Source organism: Gossypium hirsutum, chromosome D10 (genome assembly GCF_007990345.1).
Source record: "Gossypium hirsutum isolate 1008001.06 chromosome D10, Gossypium_hirsutum_v2.1, whole genome shotgun sequence".
NCBI classification, from domain to species: domain Eukaryota; kingdom Viridiplantae; phylum Streptophyta; class Magnoliopsida; order Malvales; family Malvaceae; genus Gossypium; species Gossypium hirsutum.
This window is the reverse complement of record NC_053446.1, coordinates 10,375,355-10,398,623: the sequence shown is the minus strand read 5'-3', so window position 1 is coordinate 10,398,623 and position 23,269 is coordinate 10,375,355. Positions and strand designations below refer to the sequence as shown.

The window sequence follows — 23,269 nt, the reverse complement described above, 5'->3', positions numbered from 1 at the left end:
ATATCACCCATCAACATTTTTTTTAATGTTTAAATTAAACATTTAATATAGATGTAATAAATACTTTAAAATGGGTTCAATAAACCATTAAAATGAAATTCAGGCTAATTAATTTTTAAAATTAAAATTTACTTTTATCAAACATACAACATAATTGTTATCCCCGAAAACATAATTATTATTAAATTTTATTAATAGTTGGATGAAAATTTTGTAATTTGTCATAATTAAACAACTAAAAAAGAAAAAAAAACATAATTGAATAACTACTAATGTAATTTATCATATCATAATATAATTGTCATTCGTTCATCCCGGAAAGGGAATCAACTACAACCTTCCATTCTATTTAAAAGGAGGTAAACGGGACCATCTATTATTGCCAACAGAATCAGAATGAAGATGCAAAACCAGTTCAAATTTGAATCAGCTGAATTACATTACATCTATATTAATAAAGCCTGCAACAAAATTACATTACTCCTCACAAAACCGTGTTTCAGAATACAAATTCTCCAACCTATGAACCCGTAAACCAAGATTACAAGTGAACAAAGTCGATATAACTTTTCACAACCTAATCAGCCATCTTGTATACATCACTCCTGTGAAAGATAATACTTCAGCTGAATAGACCAAGGTTCAATTGTTTTGCATCATATAAACCTGGCTAGTGTGTATTTGGATCTTGGCTCTTCATCTCACTCCTAATATCTGCAATAGGGTCCAGCAGAAAATATCCGCATTATAATTTATGGTAGACAAAACTTGTGTTTGGACTAACATGATACGACTTCTTTTACTGACAAACTGCACTTTGCATCTTCATTTCTATATGCTTTGAACCATGAGTTGCAAAAACTAGAAGACACTTTTGAATGGAAAACAAATTAGTATACAATATTTGGAAATTATAATCTGCTTAATGTCAAAGAAGACAAAAGCACTCACGGTTTGTGGCAGATTTCTTTCAGATGTCTAAAACCAAATTTTTAGAACTTGAAACAGCGTTCCAATTTTTCCCCCTTTTTATTACTTTTCCTTTTTAGTAAGAGACTTCTCATTAAAATGCACAGTTGCAAGGAGGACAAACCCCGTATTTGCAGTAGATTTCATAGGTGTTGAGCTCTCCAATCAACTGCAAAGTTCTCATCCCTGTCACTGTCACTGTCACCGTCACAGTCACTAGTTGACTCTTCACTGTTAGATTCCTGTCTATCAGCTTCCTTCCCCCTCCGACGCTTATTTGATCTAGAGGTCTCCAATTCCAGTTTCCTCTTCCACAATGTTTCCACTTTCTGCTTGTAAACCCTGAGTGAGGAAGAAGATGATAAATAAACTAGATGACTATAATAAGAACTTGCCTTTTTATTCACAGTTAAAAAAGTGGATGAGTGCCACAAACCGTGACAAGCACAAAAACTTACTTTTGCTCCAAAGATTCAGCCTCTTCAATCATTTCAGCTGCATCAATCTGCATGTTGAAAAACATATATTACTTATAAGACTATATTGCAAACTGAATTACAAGGCAGGCAAAACAGCCGTAGTGGGTCTACAAGGAGATAAAAGGAATTAACCTCCTCTTCTTCCATACGATTGTCCACCTCTTGCAAATCTTCTTGAATCAACTTTTCAAATTCCTTGTACTCATCTCTGATCAGGAAACAGAATTAGTCAAGGTTATGTTCCAAAAAGAATATATAGGAGAAATTTGGGGCCAATTATCTATTGCAAATTAAATCTTAAGGAGATGTGCAGCTCAAAAATCCCAGATTTTTATGTCGCTGATTGGTGAATCATATGAAAACACCAAAATGTTTTCCAGTGTGCAGTGACCTCATATTTTTCTTCATTTCCCTTAATTTCCTTTTAACTTTCAAATGCTAAGAGAAGCTTATCATGCAAAATAAATAGTTGGGTACAAAAATATAATTAACTCATGCCACCCACATAATGAAGGGGAGGAGAATATTTTTAACAAAGAATCATTTAAATGTTGAATATTTAAGGTTTAAAAGTCAAAAGAACAGTACCTATGTCCTGTGGGGATGATATTTTTTTACTTCCTCCACTACTTGTACATTATTTACAATTATTTAGCACTCCATTCACATTTTAATTAAAAAGTAATTTACCCTTTAGAAGAGTAAACAAATCAGAGTTGAGACTATGATGATTTCTAAACTCCTATGTAAGCTATTGCACAACTATTTAAAAGTCCACTTAACTTTAAATAAACAAATATTATGGTAATTATCTATAGTAATCATAAATATTTTATACTATCCAAACCACAGAACCATAAAATGTACATAGTCTTGAGAGGCTAAAGAGAAGGATCTGTGTGACTTTAAAACGAGTGTTAGAATTTTAGGGTTTAGACAGTTGAATGTACTGACTTGGGCAGCAAAACCAGGAGTTTAGACAGTTAATGAACATCAATCGAGTATCTTGAAGCGGTAGTTCAAAACTAGCTCGTACTGCAGAAGCTATTCCAGCACTTGTCTTTGGTACAAGAGATGATAAGAAGAGTACAATAACAAAGCTACAATAAGGGTATGTTCAGTGAGCAAGATGATGAATAGAATAAGTATTTCTATCCCCCAATTAGTGTTAACTTCAGGAGCATAGGATAATGAATAGGATCTCATAATGCAGGATGACTCAACAGGTATCTTCTTCCTTTTTTTCTTAACTTATTGGATACCCTTGTTTTTCTATTTCTCTTTGCATCTCTAAAAAGTTTTTTTTTTTTTTTTTTGCTTGAGAACTGCATTTAAAATATAATCATATAGCGAGGTAACATACACTAATCACGAAATATATCCTTACTTGAACTCTAGCACACAATATGTAGAAAACAAAAATCATCCTACCATTTTCTTAAGCTTACACTCAGTGAATAGGATAATTTCATCTAATGCAAACTACTTCCTTATCTTTGATTTTATGCCATTCCAACCCTAGTAATATATTTCCTTTAGACAATTATAGTTGGACATTATTCGGTAGTAGTTCTGCAACCCTAAACCACAGTGTTCTAGTTCCAACTTCAATTTCACATTTAGCCTTTATCTGTATTTTTCTTACTGTTTGTGTTCTTTCATTGTCTCCACCTCTGAAACCGCATTATAATCTTTATCCTATTCTCTGTTTGACATGTCCAAGATTAGGACAGAATAATTTCTGTTTGGTGTGCAAGATGAATAGAACGATTATTTTGACCAATACATCTTTCTAAACCAATGAAAGTTAAATGCAATTTTTTCTATAAGAAAAAGCAAGTTGTTAGGGGTAGAACAGAAAGCATACAAATAAGGGATTCTAATCCTCAATATTAACCCATAAAAGCCTCTCCATTTCAAGAGAATTCAGTAAATTTCATTCAAGTACAGTAATCCAATTAATTATACTAGTATCCTCTTAGCAGTGAAACGTGGTTTATCCTAATGTTATCTATCAACTCTTGCATATCACACACACTTAATTACAAATAGGATTCATGTAAACTGAACTAGCCTCTCAAGAGCAACTTTACACATTATTATCAGCTAATTACGAAGAGCAGGAAAGCAGTTGTGCTGGCAAAGCTTGAACTTGAACACTAATGTAATTTGTTTATCATAGTTTCACATCTTTGAATCCCCCCCCCCCTTTTAAAACAATAGCTTCCGAGAAAGATATATAACATTCAAACCAGAAAACAATGGATTTTAAATATGCATGACTGCATTAAACTAGGGACTTACTTGACATCTATCTTAACAGGCTTAATGCCACGAGCGCGTAAATCAGCTTCCTTATTGTCAAAGAATCCTTCAGGTAGAGCTCCCTTTACTTGCTTGGTTTCTGGAGCACTAGCCTGCTCTGAAGCCTGTATATTCTCCCTAGGAGGCTTCATGGCATTCATAGGTAACTTGGTATCATCCTTATCAAAGAAGTCATCAGGAAGAGATCCTTTAACGTGCTTTGTTTTGGTTTCTGGAGCACTAGCCTGCTTTGCTGCCAGTTTATTCTCCCTAGGAGGCTTCATAAGATTCATAGGTAACTTGGTTTCATCCCTATCAAAGAAGTTATCAGGAAGAAATCCTTTCACTTTCTTGATTTCTAACTGTGTGACCTGTCTTGACTCAGGAGGCTGAGTCATCTTTGTTTGAATGGCACTGCTTTGAGGACAACCATCCTCTTCGGTCTCTGAATATAGAGACTCCTTTGCATGAGTTTGTGCTGAAATTCCAGGCTTTTTGTTTGAACTAGGATCTGGCAACTTTTCAATCTCTGTTACAAAAGTGAATTAATTATGTCAAGTCTAATTACTATATCATGTCACCTACAAATTACAACATCAAAAACAGCTCCCAAATAAATCAGAAGAAATAAAGTGCACACCATGCCTTACATTCTTTGTCGTGTCAACTTAGAAAGAATAGTTATTCTAAGAAAACTTTAAACCCATAAACAGAAGCTTATTTTAGCAAAGGTCTAATTTGGTGTAATTATGACGCAGGAGCTTAAAAATATATATATATTTTATTATTTCAGTTTATTTTTTTTAGTTTAATGTATTAGATATGTTTTATTGACAGCTAGGATTATTATTACTTGGGGGTTAAGTTTAGGATTATTAATTAAACTTTATTTGCAAGGAAGAGTAGAAACTTTGTTAGAAAGTAAGTCTCCTATATATATTCTGTAACAGAATTTACAGCAGCAAACTTCTACTATTATTTCTTTGAATTTAATAAAGAAACCTAGAGGTTTTCTATAACCCTAAGTTTTCTATAGTTCCATCTTCTCTCTATTCGTTTGTTCAGCCCTAATTCTTTAATTGTTAGTGTTTTCTTCCCCAACCTACATCAAATTAGCCTTCATCTTAAATCAGACCCATAACTGTTTCATACTTCAAATCCAAACCTTTGAATTCTACGGATACCAGGATGTTACTACTAAGCGATTTCATACTTGTTGACACTTGTAAACATGTACTCCAGATGAAAAATATAATCATTGTACTGTTCGTCACTTGCATAACTTAAATCATCTATATATCTGAACCTTTTAAATATAAGGGAACCCCTTGTTATTGGACGGGCACCTCCATTATGGTTTGATGCATACCGTATATTACAAAATGAATATCAACAATTAGTATAATTTAACATATGATGTTCTCCATATTACAGATCTTAGACCAAAAGCAAATCTTTTCACCAGCAAGCAAATGAGTCTGACTAATCAAGAAAGATAACAATCTGAGTAACCAGTTGCAACAACTGTTGCTACAACTACAATAACTTCTTATTGGTTCCAACCAAAACTACAAAAGGGAGTCAGATGGGGCTATCGGTAGCATTAACCAGTATGGAAGATATCCTTACAGATTGAACAATCGATTGGAACCAACGTTAGGGTCTGGCAGGGTGCACAGTACATAGCTGGATTTCCTGACCTTTGATGGGTCAGAGGTCTCATTGATTTGGTTACACCGATGAGAGTTTTTTTTTTTTTTCCAATCAGCATACAGCAGAAATAGACAAGGTTAATTTGGCAGCTTTTCATATGTTGGGTGAGGTGCAACTACGGTACTGTCAGAGGGAGCAGGAGGAACCAAATCTCACATGGATAGTATTCATAGAATATTGCACCTTGAGATTTGGCATACGACTACACAGTAACTCTTTAGGTAAACTGGTTTACTTGAAACAGATTGGAAAAATTGAGAAGTATCAACATCAATTTCAAAGGTTGTTGGCAGGTGCTAGTACAGTGTGAGTAGACCAAAAGGTGACTTGTTTACTGCAGGATTAATGGACTCAATTAGGCTTGTTGTGAGATGCAAAATCGCCCAAACCTTGTTCAGGCAATGAACATGGCACAAGCCTTTGAGAAGAAGCAACAACACTGTTAAGAGAACACTGGCAACACATGGGCTAGAATACTAAAGACACCAACATGGCAGCAACAGTTTCCCTTCTACTGCTAAAAAACAACTCTGGGAATGATGAGATGGCGGCAATAGGTTTAAGTCTAAGTGGTGCGACTCCTCATTTTGTTAAAGTTGACTCGTGTAGAGATAGAGGGATAAAGAGACAAGGGCCTTTGCAACAATTGCGATGAACCATACTCACTTGAGCATCAATGTAAAAAGCTATTTTGGTTAGAGATAAAAGATCCTAATGATATTGTGCAAAACCAAGATGAGTAGGGGAACTAAAATATCCTTGCATGCGGTAAGGGGCAAAAAATATGCACAAACTATGCAATCACTAGCTTGCAAGCTCTTTTTCCAGGATGAGAGTAATGTTATGAATGCCTTAGTGGGCAAGACAAGAAGTCAGATGTGCCAAAGATGGAAAGAGCTTTTTACAAATGTTTCATGCTCTAAAATAATAATAAACGTATTTATATCTATCTATCTATATATATATATATATATATAGAGAGAGAGAGAGAGAGAATATGTCCTGGCCATGCATATTTGAAATTTTAGGAATTGCCAGATGACCTTATTAATACATGCAATTTATTGACCTAAAAGCATTGAAGTCTGTATCATGCATTTAATCTTTTCTGTGGATAATAAGATAAAGTAAAGCTTGATGCTAGTATCAAAAGTCGAGCAACCTAATTTTAGTTAGGGAATCAATCTAAATGCAGTCAAAAACAAAATAAAGCCATAATCAATACCTCTTACCAGTTGTTTGCTTCTCCGTCCCATGATTATCAAAAAACCTTGGAGGCAGACCAGATTGCGTATTGCTAGCTTGAGTACGCCTAGCAGCATTAGCTTTCAAGGTATTAATTGCCTATTCCAACATGAAGCCTCTGATAAGTATTTCAACTAAGATGGATAGAAGTAAGCTAGCAAAGAAATCACGGAACAAGTAATCAATGAGAAATGAAACTACAGACAATAGTAGTAAAACCCGGGGGGAAATTAAGTTTGATTCCAGAGGTATTGAATATTTGTTCTACCTCTATTTCTATGCCTACCATAATAGGAAGCCTCAAAGCTGAAAGTACTTAAAAATTTTCCCTAAATTATGAATTAATTCCAAGAATAGTTCAAGTTAACTCATAACTATCATTGCAATAGTTCTTTTTTTTTTGCTTTTGCATTTACATTTGCATTTGCATTTTGCAGGTAAATATTAATATATGTGTATATATATATCCATGCATGTATGGTATCTAAATGACCTTACCGAAATTGAATGAATACATAAATCAATGAAAAGGTTACTGTCAAAAAGAAATTGGTTTGAAATCCATATCCATCAATCTGATTTAAAGGAAGATAATAAGGGCAGGACATGTTACTCAAAGGTCATATCTGGTGCAACTAAATGATTCAAATTTATATATCACAATCAGAGAAATTACAGAGTTGACAACAGTCAAAAGCACATTCCAAAACCCTTTCAGATTAAGGATGATAAAAAATAGACAGAAGAACATATGCCATAAGACTGAGGAGGCAAATAAACAGAGCATGTTCTAGCTTTAATGTACTCAAAACTTTTCGTCAACCTTGCAGAAGTACACAATATATTGGCAATAAAAAATCAAACTCAGCTAATCCAACAAAAGTACTTCCTTAAACTTCAAAGATTATAAGAAAAGAACATGGCATATATATTTCAAAGCAAGAAAAAGTAGTATCAACATTCTTTGTTAACGTTGTAGCATTCTCACCACACTCTATAAACCATCTTATGGTCAACTATCTCCAAGACCCAATCAATTACCTAAAGACTGCTCCCAAAGGCACTTAACATCATCAAACATGCCTGGTGTGTTCTCACATTAGCATTATAACAGCATTTTGAACCTACCTTAGGCAGAGAGTTTTTGTCAAGATTCTGAGGGTCATACAGGGAAAAAGACATTACCTCATGATGTTTACGAGAAGCTTGGTGTGCATCCCAATGGGATACAGATTTCAAAACAACATCACAAACCCGGCAGACAGGTTGGTCAGATTCATTGTAACTGCATGTGCAAAAGCAAAGAAAGAGAAATTACTGTCAAAAAACAAAACGTAACTAATTTAAGTATTATATAGCAACCAAAACTTTAGAAGATGAAAATCAAAACCACCATGAACACTCTATATATACAACAATGAGGCAGATTTAAAGAAATTATACCAAAAGAAATACCAATTCAAATTATGTTTTCATCCGTTCACATTGTACACTTAATAGACAATGACAAGTATAGACTTTATACAAGCCTCCAAAAACTTAGAAGCAACATCCTCAAGAAAAAAAAAGATCTAATTTTGGAACATAACCATGAAAATAATCATAACATTTAAGAGTCATTCCAAGAAGCAAGAAGAAATCCAATGCAAGCGTGACAAAATTTTCCCCACAGAGAATTACCCCTTACCCCAAGTTCCAGAAGGATACATCTCGGACCAATCCTTTAGAAAACAGACATTGAAAAGCAAAAAGTATATATTACAAGAAAAAAACAAAATAGAAAAGCATTGCCAGAACATAATATTTTCATTTCATGGCTAAAGTATATTGTAATGAAGTGATAAATTTACCTGATAAGGGGAGAATCTATGCGCTTCTCTTTCTTTTGTGCATTCAATTTGGCGCGAAACAACGCCTTGTTCCTCCCTTGGGCATCCATTTCCTCTTTACAACCTTAACAATCAATAAAACAAATTCTTCTAAAAAATCGCAAATAATTGCTTCTTGAGTAAATAAATTTGTATAATCAGCGTTATAAAAGGCATAGATTATAACAAATTCACAACAATGGAGAGAAAGCAAGAAATAGAAAGGCTAAATTACAAGGTTAAAATTAATGCTTTAATAACCCACCGATACACTGCCCTATTAAATTTCCAAAAAGTATTCATAAAATTAAAGAGAAAACAGAGAGACGGGGACAAATCAGAAAAATGTAGAAAAGGAAAATATAAGACCAAATAATAAAAAGAAATAAACAAGTAAATTCAGAAAGACAACTGAAAATTTAATATATACATATATATATAGATAATACAATGAAGTAACAGTACCTGGCCTCTTGAATAGTTGGAAATTGGATTATACGGAAGACGAAGACGCAAGTTACGCGTGAAAGAAAAAGGAAGAAGAAGAAGAAGAGATCGCAAATCGAGAGAGAAGAAAAAGCTGCAGTTTCCTTTTCCCGGTAGAAAGCCAAAAAGAAAGGGAGAAAAATGTCGTAACCTAATGTAGAGACACCAATGTCCTCTATAGTCGAAACTGGAACATACCGACCAGGGACGGGTTGAACCGGAAACAAGCAAGTATATTGGTTCGAATAGAGTCATCAAATTGATTTTTGAGGGGTAACCAAATTATTGATTTTATTCTATTTTTATCATTTAATTATTAATTTTTTATTTAATAAATTAAATATATTTGTCATTATTATATAAGTGATGAGAGATTGATGTGGGTTTTTTATTAGTCTAATAATAGAATTAATCCTATAATTTTACATATTTTTAATTTAATTTTAAATATAATAAATTTAATAAATTTAATTTTTAATATTCACAAAATGCGTAATTTTAGTTTAAATTCTACCAAATTCAATAAATTCAACTCTCAAGACAAATCTTGAATTTTAAAAAATTTGTAAATTTTGTAAATTTAACCCTTTGAAGGAAAAAAAATCCCAATTTGATAAAGTTTTTTTTTGTATATCTAATAATAAATTTAACACTTTAATATTTATTTTAAATATAAAAATTTTCAAACTCCAGCTCCAGCAGCAGCCCCAACAGCATCTCCGGCCCCTCACCACTAGCACTGCCCTCAGCTCCCCTTGCTAAAACTAGCAGTTCATCTCATCCTTCCCTCAAATGTCCTATTTCTGTTCTGCCATTTTCTTTTTCTTCTTTTTATAGTGAAGAAAGTAGGTTGCAGATTTGAGCCTAATTATCACAAGCTTTCAAGTACCAAGTATTGATAACGCCATTCGTTAGCAAAAACCATGTCCCTGGAGGCGGCCATTCAAGCACCAGGAATTCATGCCCATGCCCCTGGAGTCGGCCATTTTCTTTTGTTCCCATTTTTTTCTAACTTCAATTGTAACAGTATAATGAACCCAAAAAAATTGTGGTAGATAGATTAAAATGGTGGTTTATTAAAATAAAAAAATGTTTATAAAGTAATTACATTTTTATTGAAAAATTAATCTTATAAGTCCAAATTACCTTATTTTATGTAAAGTTAGGATGGGACAAAATGTCAACATATTTCGAGTCAAACCGAACTTAGGTAAAGACAATTTTTAAAAGTCTCTTATTTGGGCTCAGCTCAAATTTGTCTCAACTCGACCCATAAACAACTTTAATATTGAGAGCTAAACTTATTAATTTTTTTTAAATTTGAACTAAGATGACATATTTTGTGAACATTGAAGTTAAATTTATTAAATTTTTTATTTAAGATCAAATTAATAAAATAAGTAAATATTAAAGAGTTAAATTTATTATTAGACTGATAAAAAAAACTCACATCAACACTTCTATCAAATCTCAAACAATAACTAAAAAATTCAATTTCAAATAGTTCTGGAATTTACTCTTAAAATAATTAATAACTATTACATAAAAAAAATTTTGACATAATATGTTTAAGTTATTTTTACAATTTTAAATACAAATTATTTATTTTTATATCATAAAAATTTAAAAATAATTATAAATTAAATAATTAGGTAAGTAGTGAGTAATTGAGATGAATCCATCATAATTAAAGACCCTGGGGGACTGAATTCCGTATTTTACTCACATTGGAAGTTGGAAATAAAAAACAAAATACCAAAACCCGTTGGAAAAATTTAAAAGGTCGTTTTACAGCATGTCTCAATGGATATGTCTTTTCTGAAGCTTATACACTTCCCCTCTAATCTCTTATTCACCCGTAAAAAATATGATCGAAGCTTAAAATAAAACAATTGCCAAATTCCAGCAGAAACTTTACATCAACTTTCCTATCATCAACCTCACATGGCTTGAAAGGAAAATTAAATACATAAATATTTTATATATTTATATCTAGAAACAAATGACATCAAGAAACCCAATAGATTCAACATTCTAGATTACCTTCTACATTTGTTTTGTATTTTCTTTGATTTCCCACACTCGCCAAACAATGAAAATCGTCTAGTTCTGCATGATCGAACCGGTGTTCCCTTGGCCTGTTACAAGAAACACGATCATATCTTTTTTGCATAAGCTTGAAACAAATCCTGTGGCTTTTATATGTTGACAGAAACAAGGGAGGGGGAGCAACAGCCTACCTTTGCCCTTCTCCGGGGCTTCGAGTTATTCCAACAGAAAAGCCCACTGCATCCTCCGGTTCCTGACCCAGATTCATATCCACTAAAGAAAAACCATGAATGAGCAGCAAGTACACAACATGAAAACAAGTGGTAGCCTATTTCTTTTTAAGTAGAAAAGAAATTAAATAACCATCAAACCAGTGCTAAAACAGCGTTCCAATGGATGAAATATTTCAGTCAGTTGGAACAAACATAAAACAGATCCCTTATTCTTACTATTAGTTGCGGTATAGTAAAAGTGGTTCACGTTAAATACAAAGTGAAAGACTTACCATTTTGTACATTATTATTGTCTTTTCTTTATATACTTTTTCATAGTTAACTTTCACTACAGTTTAATAACTTTTTCATCTTTATTTATAATTAAGGACAATTTAGTAAAATGTGCTTTTAGGTAATCATAAATTTCATCAACCAAACAACAAAATCTTATATCTCAGCCAAATGAGCCAAACAGGGTAATCTAACATAGCCAGTAATGTGCTAAGCAATCATACATACCGGTAATCCTACTACTAGAGATAATCTTATATTTCATGAACCAAACACCCCCAATAGTATTAGCTTCTAGTTCTAGTGAAAAGTAATAAATCACTACAATACTAAATGGTTTCAGGAATGTTCCCCAGCATGAAGACTTTTTATGACCTTTTTTATGATGGTATCACTATTCAGTTATTGCACTGACAAAACTAACTAGATAAATGTCTTTGAATCAACAATTAATATTTGAAGAAAGAATTTGGTAAAAATAATAGGCAAAACCGGTAATGGTATCAGGCAGACTTACAGGTTTTCTTTGCTTAAATTGCTATTGTGCAGCAAACTGGGAGACATGGGATAATGATCAGCCCTTCTACCTAGCTGGTCCTTCTGAATCTCTTGTCCATCATTTGTTTTCAAAATTTTAAGCTCCCTGTTTAGTTCGTCATCCCATTGCTGAGAGGAGAATGCTGATGAATCCATTGATCCCAAATTACTTTGACGATAGACCTCTTGAGGCAGAACCTGATTCTTTTCAGGCTTCAACCGACTCAATGATCCAGGAGTGCCTTTCTCAGCAGCCTGTAACCAGGCAGTTTCTAACCTTTGCTCACGTATAATGGATTCAATTCTTTGCATTGGAATCTCTTGCCTACTCTCCTTTGAGCTGTCAATGTCATCTTTGCCTTCAGCAAGTATTTCAGGTGTTCTCACAATAGATTGTGAAGAATAATTAGAATAATCTTGTACTCCTCTCAGTTTACCTTCCAAATCACTAAAACTTCCCTTGGATACCTTACGCGACTCCTGATGTAAGTCTAAACTAGAAATACCATCTAGTACATTCTTAGGAATGGCCTTTCTTTCAATTCCAATTCCGGCAGCAGTTTCAACCTGCTGCAGACTTTCCAGCATCTCAGCTGGATTTGCAAGATTTAAAGAAATCCCAACATCAGCCAAGAGAATTATTCGAACTTCTACATTACGTCTCATCACTATTTCAATAGAGTTTGTAATACTGCTTAAAAACCTCTCAGCTCTCGACTTGATATCTCCATCCGCAAATGCGAGATATGCAATTAGAACACCTGCTAGCAGAAAAACTGAGTAAGAAATAAATAGAAAAATATAATCCTATCCTAAAACATAAAGTTCTCTATCAAACAGATGTTAGCATGTACATAATTATCTGGATAAAGAAACAAGAGATGGAAAGGAATAGGTAGAAGTACATATACAGATGGAATGTGCTATATCCATTCAACCTTCAGATCTTGTTATAAGGTGTAACAAACTTCAAAGACTAGAAAGTCAAGGATTTTTCCCTGAAGGAAACACACAAAACATACTACAGAGAAGGCATAACACATACTACAATGTATCTCTCCCTGTAAGAATTGCCATCCTTTTGTTGTTGTAATAACATTTATGCATCATAGACCTTTATGGTCTATCTCAGAAATATATTGCTAACAAGCGGACTACGGCAAGATTGATGTGATGAATTTGATGTAATTTTATCAATAAAATTTATATATCATTGAGAAATATGCAAAGTAAAACAAAATAACTTAAAGTCTACCTTCATCTTCAGCAAGAGACAAAAGCTTCCCATGAGCAAGTAGCAGCTGTCTCAGTGTCTTTGAGTGACACTTGTTAATACACTTTGCCCAGATATCATCTAATTTTTCAGAATTTCTGCAGGCAAGTATCATATTTCCATTTTGACTATTGTCACATGCAGCAGGTGTGGCACTACCATCCAAATATCGACCATGTGAAGTTTTGGAATTGGAACCATAACCATCAATCCTTGACACTAATTCTCCCTGACGAGTGGAATTTCCATTCACAGATTTCTGTAAGGATGCAGAAGTTGATTTGCAAGGCATACACTGAGTTCCAGACTTTGGCTTGTAAGCTATAGCTTCCCTTGAAGTGCTTTGCAGGTCATCCTCAATTGTCTTGGAGCTCTGCCTCCGGCTGCTGCCAGACTGAGACAGATCCGGTGAAGGCAGTGAACCAAGCTGTAGCAGAGTAGCTGTAAACCATGTTGAGCGTTCACTTGAAACCCTTAGTTGTTTCTCAGCTTCTGAAAGAAGCTTTAAAGCATCTTTTAACCTCTCCACTTCTGCTTCAGTCACTGCAGCAGACACCAAAGATCAACATGGATATATTTCAAAATAATAATAAGAATAGTGTAAGAATAGGATTAAAGATGATAAGCACTGCAAAAAATTAGCCCTTAGAAAATGCAATATGAGCCTCCTCTCTTTCACATCTTCAATGTCATTGAATATTACCTAAGGGAATTTATATAGTTTTAGGGAAAAAAGACAAGAAAAAAAATACCACATGCAACTCCAATCTAAGGAGCAGCAAATACAAATTAAGCATATTTCCATAAACCACATACCAATATATAGGTCATATATTGCCCTAGTGTATTCCATCCCAGATTGGATCCTACTCCATTTTATAGAGCAATGCAGGACAACTTAAAAATATTGCTTGGTTTAATGCATCAGTTAAATGTTAATAACTAAGATAGCTAAAAGTGATAAAGAACATTAAAACAACTGTTGTAACACGTTAACAAGAGATTTAATCAGTAGACAAAAACCTCAACTTGAAGCAAACAAAGTCAAATGTTACTATTTGACAGGACCAAGAATAAAATTGATTTTGATTGGCATGTAAGAATAAAAAAGTTGGGTATTTCTTATTTTGGTTATGAATAGAATATTTAGGTGCCATTTTTCACAAAAAAAAAAAAAAGCTTTCTCTGCTACCAAAGAAACAAAAACAAAGTAATTGGATGACACTCACAAGCTCGTCCACCAAAGAATGAGTGACTGTACTTAGAATCAACAATATTGTAAGTTCCAGCAATGATATCCATAATAAGGCTGGCCAGTTGGGACATCAAAACCATTGGATCAACCCCAGAGTCCATCAGCTCTCTAGCTCTTTTCACTGTTTCTGCTGTATCAGATGACATTGCTAATTCCAAAAGTTCCAATAACTTCTCATCTGAAACAACCCCTACCTGCAGGAAGAAAGTTATGCAAATAATTCAACCTGTTCATATGTAGAAAATTATTACAAACTCTGAACATTATAGTTCTCCTTATAAATGAGACTTGCCAAACATGCTATATTCCAATATGTGATTCTACTAACCATGATTTTATAGCAATCATGAAATGACCAACTAAAACCTGAAAATGAAATAGCTGTGACAAGGAAGCATTTTCAAGCATACTCACAAGTTCATTTACAAGAGATGCAGTGATTCTTTTACCCAACAAACTTAGCTGGTCTAGCATTGTTTCTGCATCACGAAGTGAACCGTCTGCATTCAATGCAATTAAATCTAATGCATCTGATTCAACCTCAAGATTCTCATCAGCAGACATCTTCCTCAACCTGGCCATGATATCACCATCTTTTATTTTGTTGAAGAGATACTTCTGACATCGTGATTGTACAGTACGTGGAACATTGTCAAGATCAGTTGTTATGAATATGAACACAAGACGTGGTGGAGGATCTTCAAGGAATTTTAGCAATGCCAGCCATATCTTAGAGGGCAACAAATGGCACTCATCAATAACAAAAACCTTATATCGAGATGAACTTGAGGCGAGCCCTGTTGACAGACTTTTCAGAAGATACCTAACTCTATCAATTCCTCTTCTATTGGTGCTATCAAATTCCCAAAACTCCCTGCGTTTCCCAGAAATGAACTCAGTGCATTCTGTACAACAGCCACAAGGCTTATCATCATCAGTAGTCTGACAATTCAAAGCAGCAGAAAAAATTCTGGCAGTTGATGTTTTTCCAGTCCCACGGGGACCTTGGAAAAGATAAAAGGGGGCAATCCTTCCCTTTGAAACAGCATTCATAAGTGATTGTACCACAATATTCTGCCCAATCAGTTCATCAAAGAACATTGGTTTGTATTTCTGACTTAAGCTCTTAATATTTTCTGGCGTACCCTCCTCCTCAGCTTCTCCAGTGAGAGCTACAATCTCTAACCCATCTTGACTCCTACAGCTTGATGACCATCTCCTTCCATCCAATCTACTCAGGGCCTCTAAATCAAGCTCTCCAAAGTTTGTAGAAAGCTCATCATCACTACACCTGGTTCCAATGGATGACCCGCCTCTTCCATCAGCACTATTGCTAAGCAATGGGAGAACACCTTGAGCGCTTCTCAAAGCATTTTTCCGCTTATTGGAAAGTGATAATGATCGTCTATGTCTATGGTACATGGATTGACTTCCGCAGAGAATGCTACTTCCTTTCCTTCTTAAAGTATCGGAGAGAGAAGGAGAATAACAACTCCCACAAACCACTCTATGCTTTGGGGTCCTCTTTGTCCAATAACAAGGAATCCCACATCCTTGCCGACCTGGCAAATCCAAAGGGTCATCCACATCGTCATCTCCATCATTCAAGGAAGTCGTGGTCGCATCCCACGAGCCAACAACGCTTGGGTTGTGGTTGAAATACTTGTTATAAGAACTAGTTGACAACGCAGGAGTGCTATAAGAATAAGAAGAATCTTCCTTTCTGTCAGCCTTTAACAACCTAGAGGATGAATGTGGCCAGTTCTTAGGCTTGAGCTTGAGAAGCAGTGGGGATGCCCCTGAAATCTTGCGAAAATCCTCGGAATTACTATAATCTTCAGTGTCATCAGATTGATAAACAGAATCATCCCTTCCTAAACTTAAAGCCAATGCAGGATGAGCCTTGAGCAATTTTCTGGAGTAAACTGAATTTCTATTAACACCATTCTTTTTTTGTTCATATCTAGAAAAAACATCAAAATTGGAACCATTTTTCTTGCTATTCTTGTTGGCCCCCAACATTCTTTTGGCTGATGGTGTGACCAATGAGACGAGATTGGCATCTCTACACCTGAACAACATTGAAGCAGATCGACTCTCACCCAAACAGGTATCACTTTTAGAATCCCCACATTTCCTGGCATCGCTCAAGCTATTTTCATCCACGCTACCTTGAATCCAAGAAGAGGACTGATCCCCATCATCCCCATCATCAAAATCATCATCATCCCCATCATCATCCACATTTACTGATGAAGATTTCTGACTCCTCCAATTATAAAGGAAAACCCTCTTATCTTTCTCATTGCCATTACTATTAGTAATACGACCATGACCATTGCTTTCAACTCTAAAAGGTAACAAAGATAAATCCAAACGAGCATTCCCATTCGACCCACTTAAACTTTCACTACCTAAATGATTTCTTGAAGCGGTACAAGTAGAAGTCGATCCTGTACCTGCCGCTACTGCTGCTGCTACAGATCTAGAGGAATTGATAGGGGATTTCCAAGAAGAAGTGGTCCCAGGATCTCGCAAAACTCGAGCAGCTTTCCGGATTTGAGTCAGCTCCTTCTTCAAGTGCAGCCTACTTGGATCAGGCATTCTCAAATCTGACATTTTCTTTCTTCTTCTTCCGGCCTCAAATCAGCTAAACAAGAATCAACCCTCTAAAAAACACTTTTAAACACTCTACATTTCTATCTCATTCTTCGCATCCATAAATTCAGATGGAAAGAAGCAAAAAAACCATAAAATGTTTTGAAAGATAGTATTGTTAGAAAGGCAAAGGAAAGGTAAGGAAGGGTTTGAATGCGAGCAGATCTGACAGGTGTTGTTACGGACAGAGTCTTGTAATTAGTTGGTCTAGTGTGGGTCTCAGATTCTAATGTATGAAAGAAAACTGGATTTCTTTTTCCTTAACAAATCCTAATCACTTTCTAGGGTTTTTTGTCGCCTTTTAGTTGGCGCCCCAAATGAAGTCTTTTAAACTTTTTGCTCTGTTTTTTCTTTTTCCTTGTGAAATGAGCAAAATAACTCTAATTCTGCTTCCATTCTTTCAAACTCCTTTATAAATTTGATTATTTAGCATTTTTAAAATAATCAAAATTTACTCACTCAAATAAAAATATTATTTTTCTGAATTTGGAGTTACACAATTCTTCAAATATGTAGGGTGAAACTCTATTCTTTTTTCTTACAAAGGCTTTAAATTGATTGTTTCAGCAAGTTTTTCTATTTTAAATGTGTGTTTAAGAAAAGAAAGTTTGATGGTTTTATAATTAGATTTCATTCTTGAAATTTTAAAAGGTAAAGAGTATAGGGACTGAAAGCAAAATTAAACCAACTAAAAAATTTTAAGCGGAAATTGGGAAATGTGAAAGTGGGAAGCTCCCTCCAACCGCGGAGAGCACGGGATACACCTTCTATTGTGCTGTCACCTTGTCCCTCTTTCACCTCAGAATTTCTTTTACTTTATTTTTTTTCTCCGCAGGTCACGTTATTTTTACACTTTTGATTAATGTATGTATTATAAATAGAGAACAAAATTAAAAATTACATAAATGAATATATTTATTAAAATTTTACAAAAATGAAAAGAAATTTTGATTGAAATCTAAAGTTAAGAGTGTTGTGGAAGAAAAGTCTACCAGCAGTCAAGCACCAGTTGAGCATATTATGTTATTTTTACTTATTTTATCTGTGGTAAGATATTGCGTTTTAGGTCTTTTATTTTTAAGAATACGGTGTTGTTTACAAAACAACTCATTTTGATGTTAGCAATTGTTTAAGTAAAACGATGCGGTTTTAGACACATAGACTAATAGATGCCACGTTATTTTGAAATCGTTATTCCACACCTTTAAGGCACCAATCAAGGAGTAAAATGGTTGTTAAGGATTTCATTGACAAAATTCTCAGTCTCTTTCTCTTTGAATTTTCTCTTTACTTTCTTCTTCTCTTTATTTTCTACAAATTTTATGTTCTTTTCGTTACAAAGGTATCAAAGCTACTCAGTCCTCATAGCCGACAAATGCCTCACCACCAGGCTTCAAAAAGATATGGGATTGTTGCATCAGGAGCTATCTCAGTTGCAGTTGGAGGTTACTCAGATTGACACCAAAATCAACTCACGCTTGAAGACTTCCATGAAAATGTCAAAGGTAAGATTCGTTCAGAACTTCATTCACTCTTTGAGTAGTATTTTGGACAGTCATCATCTACTAGTGTGTGGAAGTTGGGTTAGACAAGGGAAAAGGTATCTTAGGGGGCCCTCCCTCGGGGTTTCCATCAAATAAGCATCTAGTTAGGTCCCCTATACCAGATTTAGGACATATGAATACATCTTATCGATCAGCATGCATCGAACCAGTAGACAAACCCTTTAGGTTGGATTGTCCATGTTTTGATAGGGTAAACTTTAGGGGTTGGTGGGCCAAACTTGAATAAAGTTTTGAAGCTGAGTGTGTGGGAAACCTAGTTAAGGTTAGAATGGCGATGTTTCATTTGGATTGGAAAGCCTTGGATTGGGACTATTTCTTTGTGCAGAGGCAAAGGGGTTTGCATCAACTAACTTGGGAAACTTATGCTCGAGAGTTGCAGGAAAGGTTTGGGTTTAACACCTTCCTGAATCCAATGTCTGAGTTGGTTTCCCTCAAACAGCAAGGATTTGTGGATCTTCTTCATGACATCTTTGTAAGGTTACTAAATCAGTTACATCTGCTAGAGATTTATGCCTTGAGTATCTTCATAAGCAACCTGAAGCCCAAGATTAGTCAATACTTAAGGTTATTTAAACCTTAGACCTTGGTGAAGGGGTATTTACTGGCTAGACAAGTAGGAGGCATCTTGACGGGTCCATCGAGGAAAAGTTTTGCTATAGGTAGTGGTATAGGACAACTTAAGCCACTACTTCCTAATACCAAAGTGCATTAGTATTCTAATGGATTAATAAGAGCTGGAGGACAGTCTACTTACCCGGCGGGGAAAAGAACTCCCGTCAAATCTCCATCCCAGGCTGAAATGCATGAGAGGAGAAAAAAATAATTGTTTCTGGTATGCTTCCAAGTACACATTACGCCATAAATGTAGCAAGTCACAGTTGTTCCAACTGTTAATAGAGACTCCACAATATTTTGAAAGTGATGTCAAGAGCTCAACTTCTGAAGAATTCTAGGATTGCAAGGAACAGTTGGAGCCATGAGACCAAGAAACAAAACCTACTCCCACAAATTTGTCCTTACGTGCTCTTCAAGGGTCCTAATGGCACAATATAATAAGGTTCTCAGCTCGTATTGGCCAAGTTCAAGTGATTGTTTTGGTAGACTCTAGAAGCACATACAAGTTTCTGGACTCCAGGATGGTTAAGAGATTGAATATTCCAGTAGAGCAATTTATTCCACTAACACTCATGGTAGTTAATGGAGTTAGACTCTCTACCTAGGAACTTTTTCAAGATGTACAATGGGAAGCACAGGGCTCTAGTTTCAGTACTGATTTCCTAATACTTCCAGTGAAGGGATGTGACACTGTGTTAGGTATCCAGTGGCTCCTGTCCCTAGGTTCAATCATTTGGAATTTTTCTTCTCTAATGATGCAGTTTGATTACTATGGTCAAACCATGTTTTTCAATGAATTTTTCTTGGAAGTTTGCAGTTGTTATCAGGGGGTTAGTTGTCCAAGTGTTTCAGTTTGGCAGGTCTTGGTCCATGTCCCATGTTGCTTGTTTCATGCCAACAAACATCCTTGTCATTGTCTCATTCTCAGTTAACACCAGAGTTGCAAACACTCATTATCGAGTTTGACGACCTTCAACCTCCTGTTTGATTATAGGACTATAGAATTCCATTGATTGTTGAAATCCAAGTGATGAAGGTGAGACCCTACAGGTATCCAGCAATTCAAAAGGCTGAGATAGAAAAAATTATCCAAGAAATGCTACAGGCTAGAGTGATCAAAGGTAGCAACAGTCCATTTGCTTCACCTATTGTGATGGTGAAAAATAAGGATGGTAGTTAGATGTTGTTCATTGATTATAGAAAACTCAACCAACTGACCATCAAAGACAGGTTCCCTATACCTATTATTGAGGAACTACTTGATGAGTTGGGTTAGGCTTCATTCTTTTCCAAATTAGATCTGAGATCAAGCTATCACCGGATCAGAATGAGTGAGAAAGACATAAAAAACTGCTTTTAAGACCCATGAAGGGCACTATGAGTTTATAGTGATGTCATTTGGCTTAACCAATACACCCTCAAACTTTTAGTCATTAATGAATTCTATTTTTAAGAAGTTGTTAAGAATATCAGTCATAGCTTTTTTTATGATATACTAGTGTACTCCAAGCATTGGTCAGAACACCTCAGACACCTAAAAGAAGTTTTGCAACTTCTAAGGGTGAACCAGCTGTATGCAAAGAAAAGTAAATGCAATTTTGGCACCACGAAAATTGAATATCTAAGGCACCTTATTGTTGTAAGAACAATTAGTCTGATGTATTATTAGTCCAGTCAGGCATATTTGTGTCTCTATCTTCTAGGAGTCATTCGTTCCGATGCTCAAGACAAAGCATCTCCCCAATTGGACTAAATAGGCAATATATTAGGGTGGGTTTGGAAGGGAGGTGCATTTACCTGCGGTTAGTGTAAAAACAGCAGTGGCGGTAAAATTAGATATTGTAGCGATACTGTAACGTGAGACAAGAATTAAGCTAAACGCACCCCACCGCCCATCCAAACCTACCATTAGTCTTTCAATCGATTTGCTCATTTCTGATTAGATGAAGGATATACTTAGGTTCATCTACTAATACAAGATGTCTTTTTGTATTACTGTAATAGCCCGGTTTAGACCCTAGTCGAACAATAGTTTCGGGACCACAAATTCGAGTCAAAAAATATTTTAATATTATTTTTCATGCTTATAGTATGTGAATTGACATGTGTGAAATTTTCATGATTTAATTTATCTATTTGTGTGCTTAATTTGTGAAAAGGGTTAAATCGCATAAAATGTAAAAGTGACATTCTAATTGTTAAAGTACTAATTTGCTATGGTTATTTAATTGTTAAGTTCTTAAAGTGAAATTAGGCCACTATTAAAGCTAATGGACGATAAAGGACAACCATTATGTGTTTTGTAAATTAAATTACCAAGTTTAAAAATGTAAATGATGTATTAATATGACATAAATAAAACAAATCAAAAATTTGGTGGAGTATTCATCTTTTTCATGGCCAAATATTGAGAAGAAAAGAAGCCATGGTTGTTTTTTAGGTTCGGCACACTTTGAAGCTTTGATTTGGGTATGTGGTTTGCTCGGTTTTTTATAATTTCTACGTTTTTGTGATCGTTGCAATGTATTTTCTTAAGCCCATGTCTCAATTTCAGAATTTGATAATGATTTTGAGTTGTTCCATTGATGATTTTGTGAGTTTAATGATGTTAATTGATGAATTATGAAAGCTTGGTATGAGATTAATATGTTTTGTGTTTGGATTTTTTATGAATTTGAATATTTTGGGCTAAAATGTGAAAATAAGAAATAGAGGGGTTAAAATGTGAAACAAATGAAACATATGGGCATTTATGAAGTGTATAAACATTAGTGCTAGCATGTGTAAAATGAAATTTTGTGTATTTTGTAATATTGTGAATTAAGGACTTAAATGTCAAAATGTGAAAATGTAAGGGCTAATTTTCAAAATGCCCTAAATATGAGTATGTGGATTAAATTGAATGTTTTAGTGAGTAAAAGATTTAAATTTGTATTAATTTAGATCAAGAAAAAAAGAAATTAGATTTGGATAGGGGGAAATCAAAAGTTATCGAATAGTCGTTCCGGTCCGTTCGTCTTCATACGAGGTAAGTTTGTAAGTAAATAAATGTCTTTAAATTTGAATGTATATGTGTTATAAATGCTGAATTGAATTTTAAGGAATGTATGTGTAAATGCCGAATTGTTTTTAAGTATGTGAGGATTGTTTACGAGCTTAATTCGATTGAATTACGACATCTGAAAGCCCGTACGACCCATAGGATTCTGATATATGATATCGGGTAAGACCACGCCTGGGACGTTGGAATCGATTTGAGATTTATGTATAAGACCATGTCTGGGACATTGGCATCATATATGATTACGTGTAAAACCCTGTCCGAGATAGTGGCATCGTTATTTGATTACATGTAAGACCACATTTGGGACGTTGGCATTGTATGAGCTTTTCGAGCTATCCGAGTATCTTTTTAATTCTAAATGGGTCAACAAGAAATGATACGGAAAAACCGAATGTGAGTTCGAATTAAACGACTTAGGTATGTTTGAGTTTTTATGAAGTTTGGAAGTAAAGGTAAGTATAGTGGTATAATATGATAATGTGAACTAATTGTTTAAATGTGATTATATAAATATGTGTTCGAGATTGGGAGTATTCGGCCTACTTGTATGAATCATATATATAAAGTCTTTGATAAACTAGTTGCTTATGACTTACTAAGCTATTTAAGCTTACTGTGTGTTTGTTCGTTATTTTATAGATTTTGGAAGCTAGTTATGAGCTCGGGGATCATCAAGGATCATC

At 34.7% G+C, this 23,269-nt stretch overlaps 2 protein-coding genes across 5 annotated transcripts; both read right to left on the bottom strand.

Annotated features, from left to right (window-relative positions):
• Window positions 1-263: 263 nt before the first annotated feature.
• LOC107914195 (zinc finger protein 830) lies at window positions 264-9,339 on the bottom strand. 3 transcript variants are annotated; one of them, XR_001688729.2, is made up of 9 exons: window positions 9,044-9,310; window positions 8,561-8,663; window positions 7,896-7,995; window positions 6,698-6,809; window positions 3,753-4,281; window positions 1,581-1,656; window positions 1,428-1,474; window positions 952-1,311; window positions 264-714 (listed from the first exon to the last, which is right to left on the bottom strand). XR_001688729.2 is itself a non-coding variant. In XM_016843007.2 (9 exons), exons 2-8 carry the CDS (start codon window positions 8,647-8,649, stop codon window positions 1,113-1,115), a joined length of 1,152 nt encoding a protein of 383 aa, XP_016698496.1. In that variant the 5' UTR covers window positions 8,650-8,663; window positions 9,044-9,339; the 3' UTR covers window positions 264-714; window positions 1,094-1,112. The 3 variants fall into 3 exon arrangements, 2 of the variants coding, with proteins under 2 accessions (XP_016698496.1, XP_016698497.1); XM_016843007.2 differs by having other exon boundaries at window positions 1,094-1,311; window positions 9,044-9,339; XM_016843008.2 differs by lacking the exons at window positions 7,896-7,995; window positions 8,561-8,663; window positions 9,044-9,310 and having other exon boundaries at window positions 1,094-1,311; window positions 6,691-6,809.
• A 1,466-nt stretch (window positions 9,340-10,805) lies between these two features.
• On the bottom strand, window positions 10,806-17,719 carry LOC107914194 (protein STICHEL). Of its 2 annotated transcripts, XM_016843006.2 has the most exons (7): window positions 17,144-17,285; window positions 15,099-17,034; window positions 14,659-14,878; window positions 13,412-13,972; window positions 12,137-12,917; window positions 11,305-11,386; window positions 10,806-11,202 (listed from the first exon to the last, which is right to left on the bottom strand). In XM_016843006.2, exons 2-7 carry the CDS (start codon window positions 16,764-16,766, stop codon window positions 11,104-11,106), a joined length of 3,411 nt encoding a protein of 1,136 aa, XP_016698495.2. In that variant the 5' UTR covers window positions 16,767-17,034; window positions 17,144-17,285; the 3' UTR covers window positions 10,806-11,103. The 2 variants fall into 2 exon arrangements, with proteins under 2 accessions (XP_016698495.2, XP_016698494.2); XM_016843005.2 differs by having other exon boundaries at window positions 15,099-17,719.
• Between the last annotated feature and the right edge of the window lie 5,550 nt (window positions 17,720-23,269).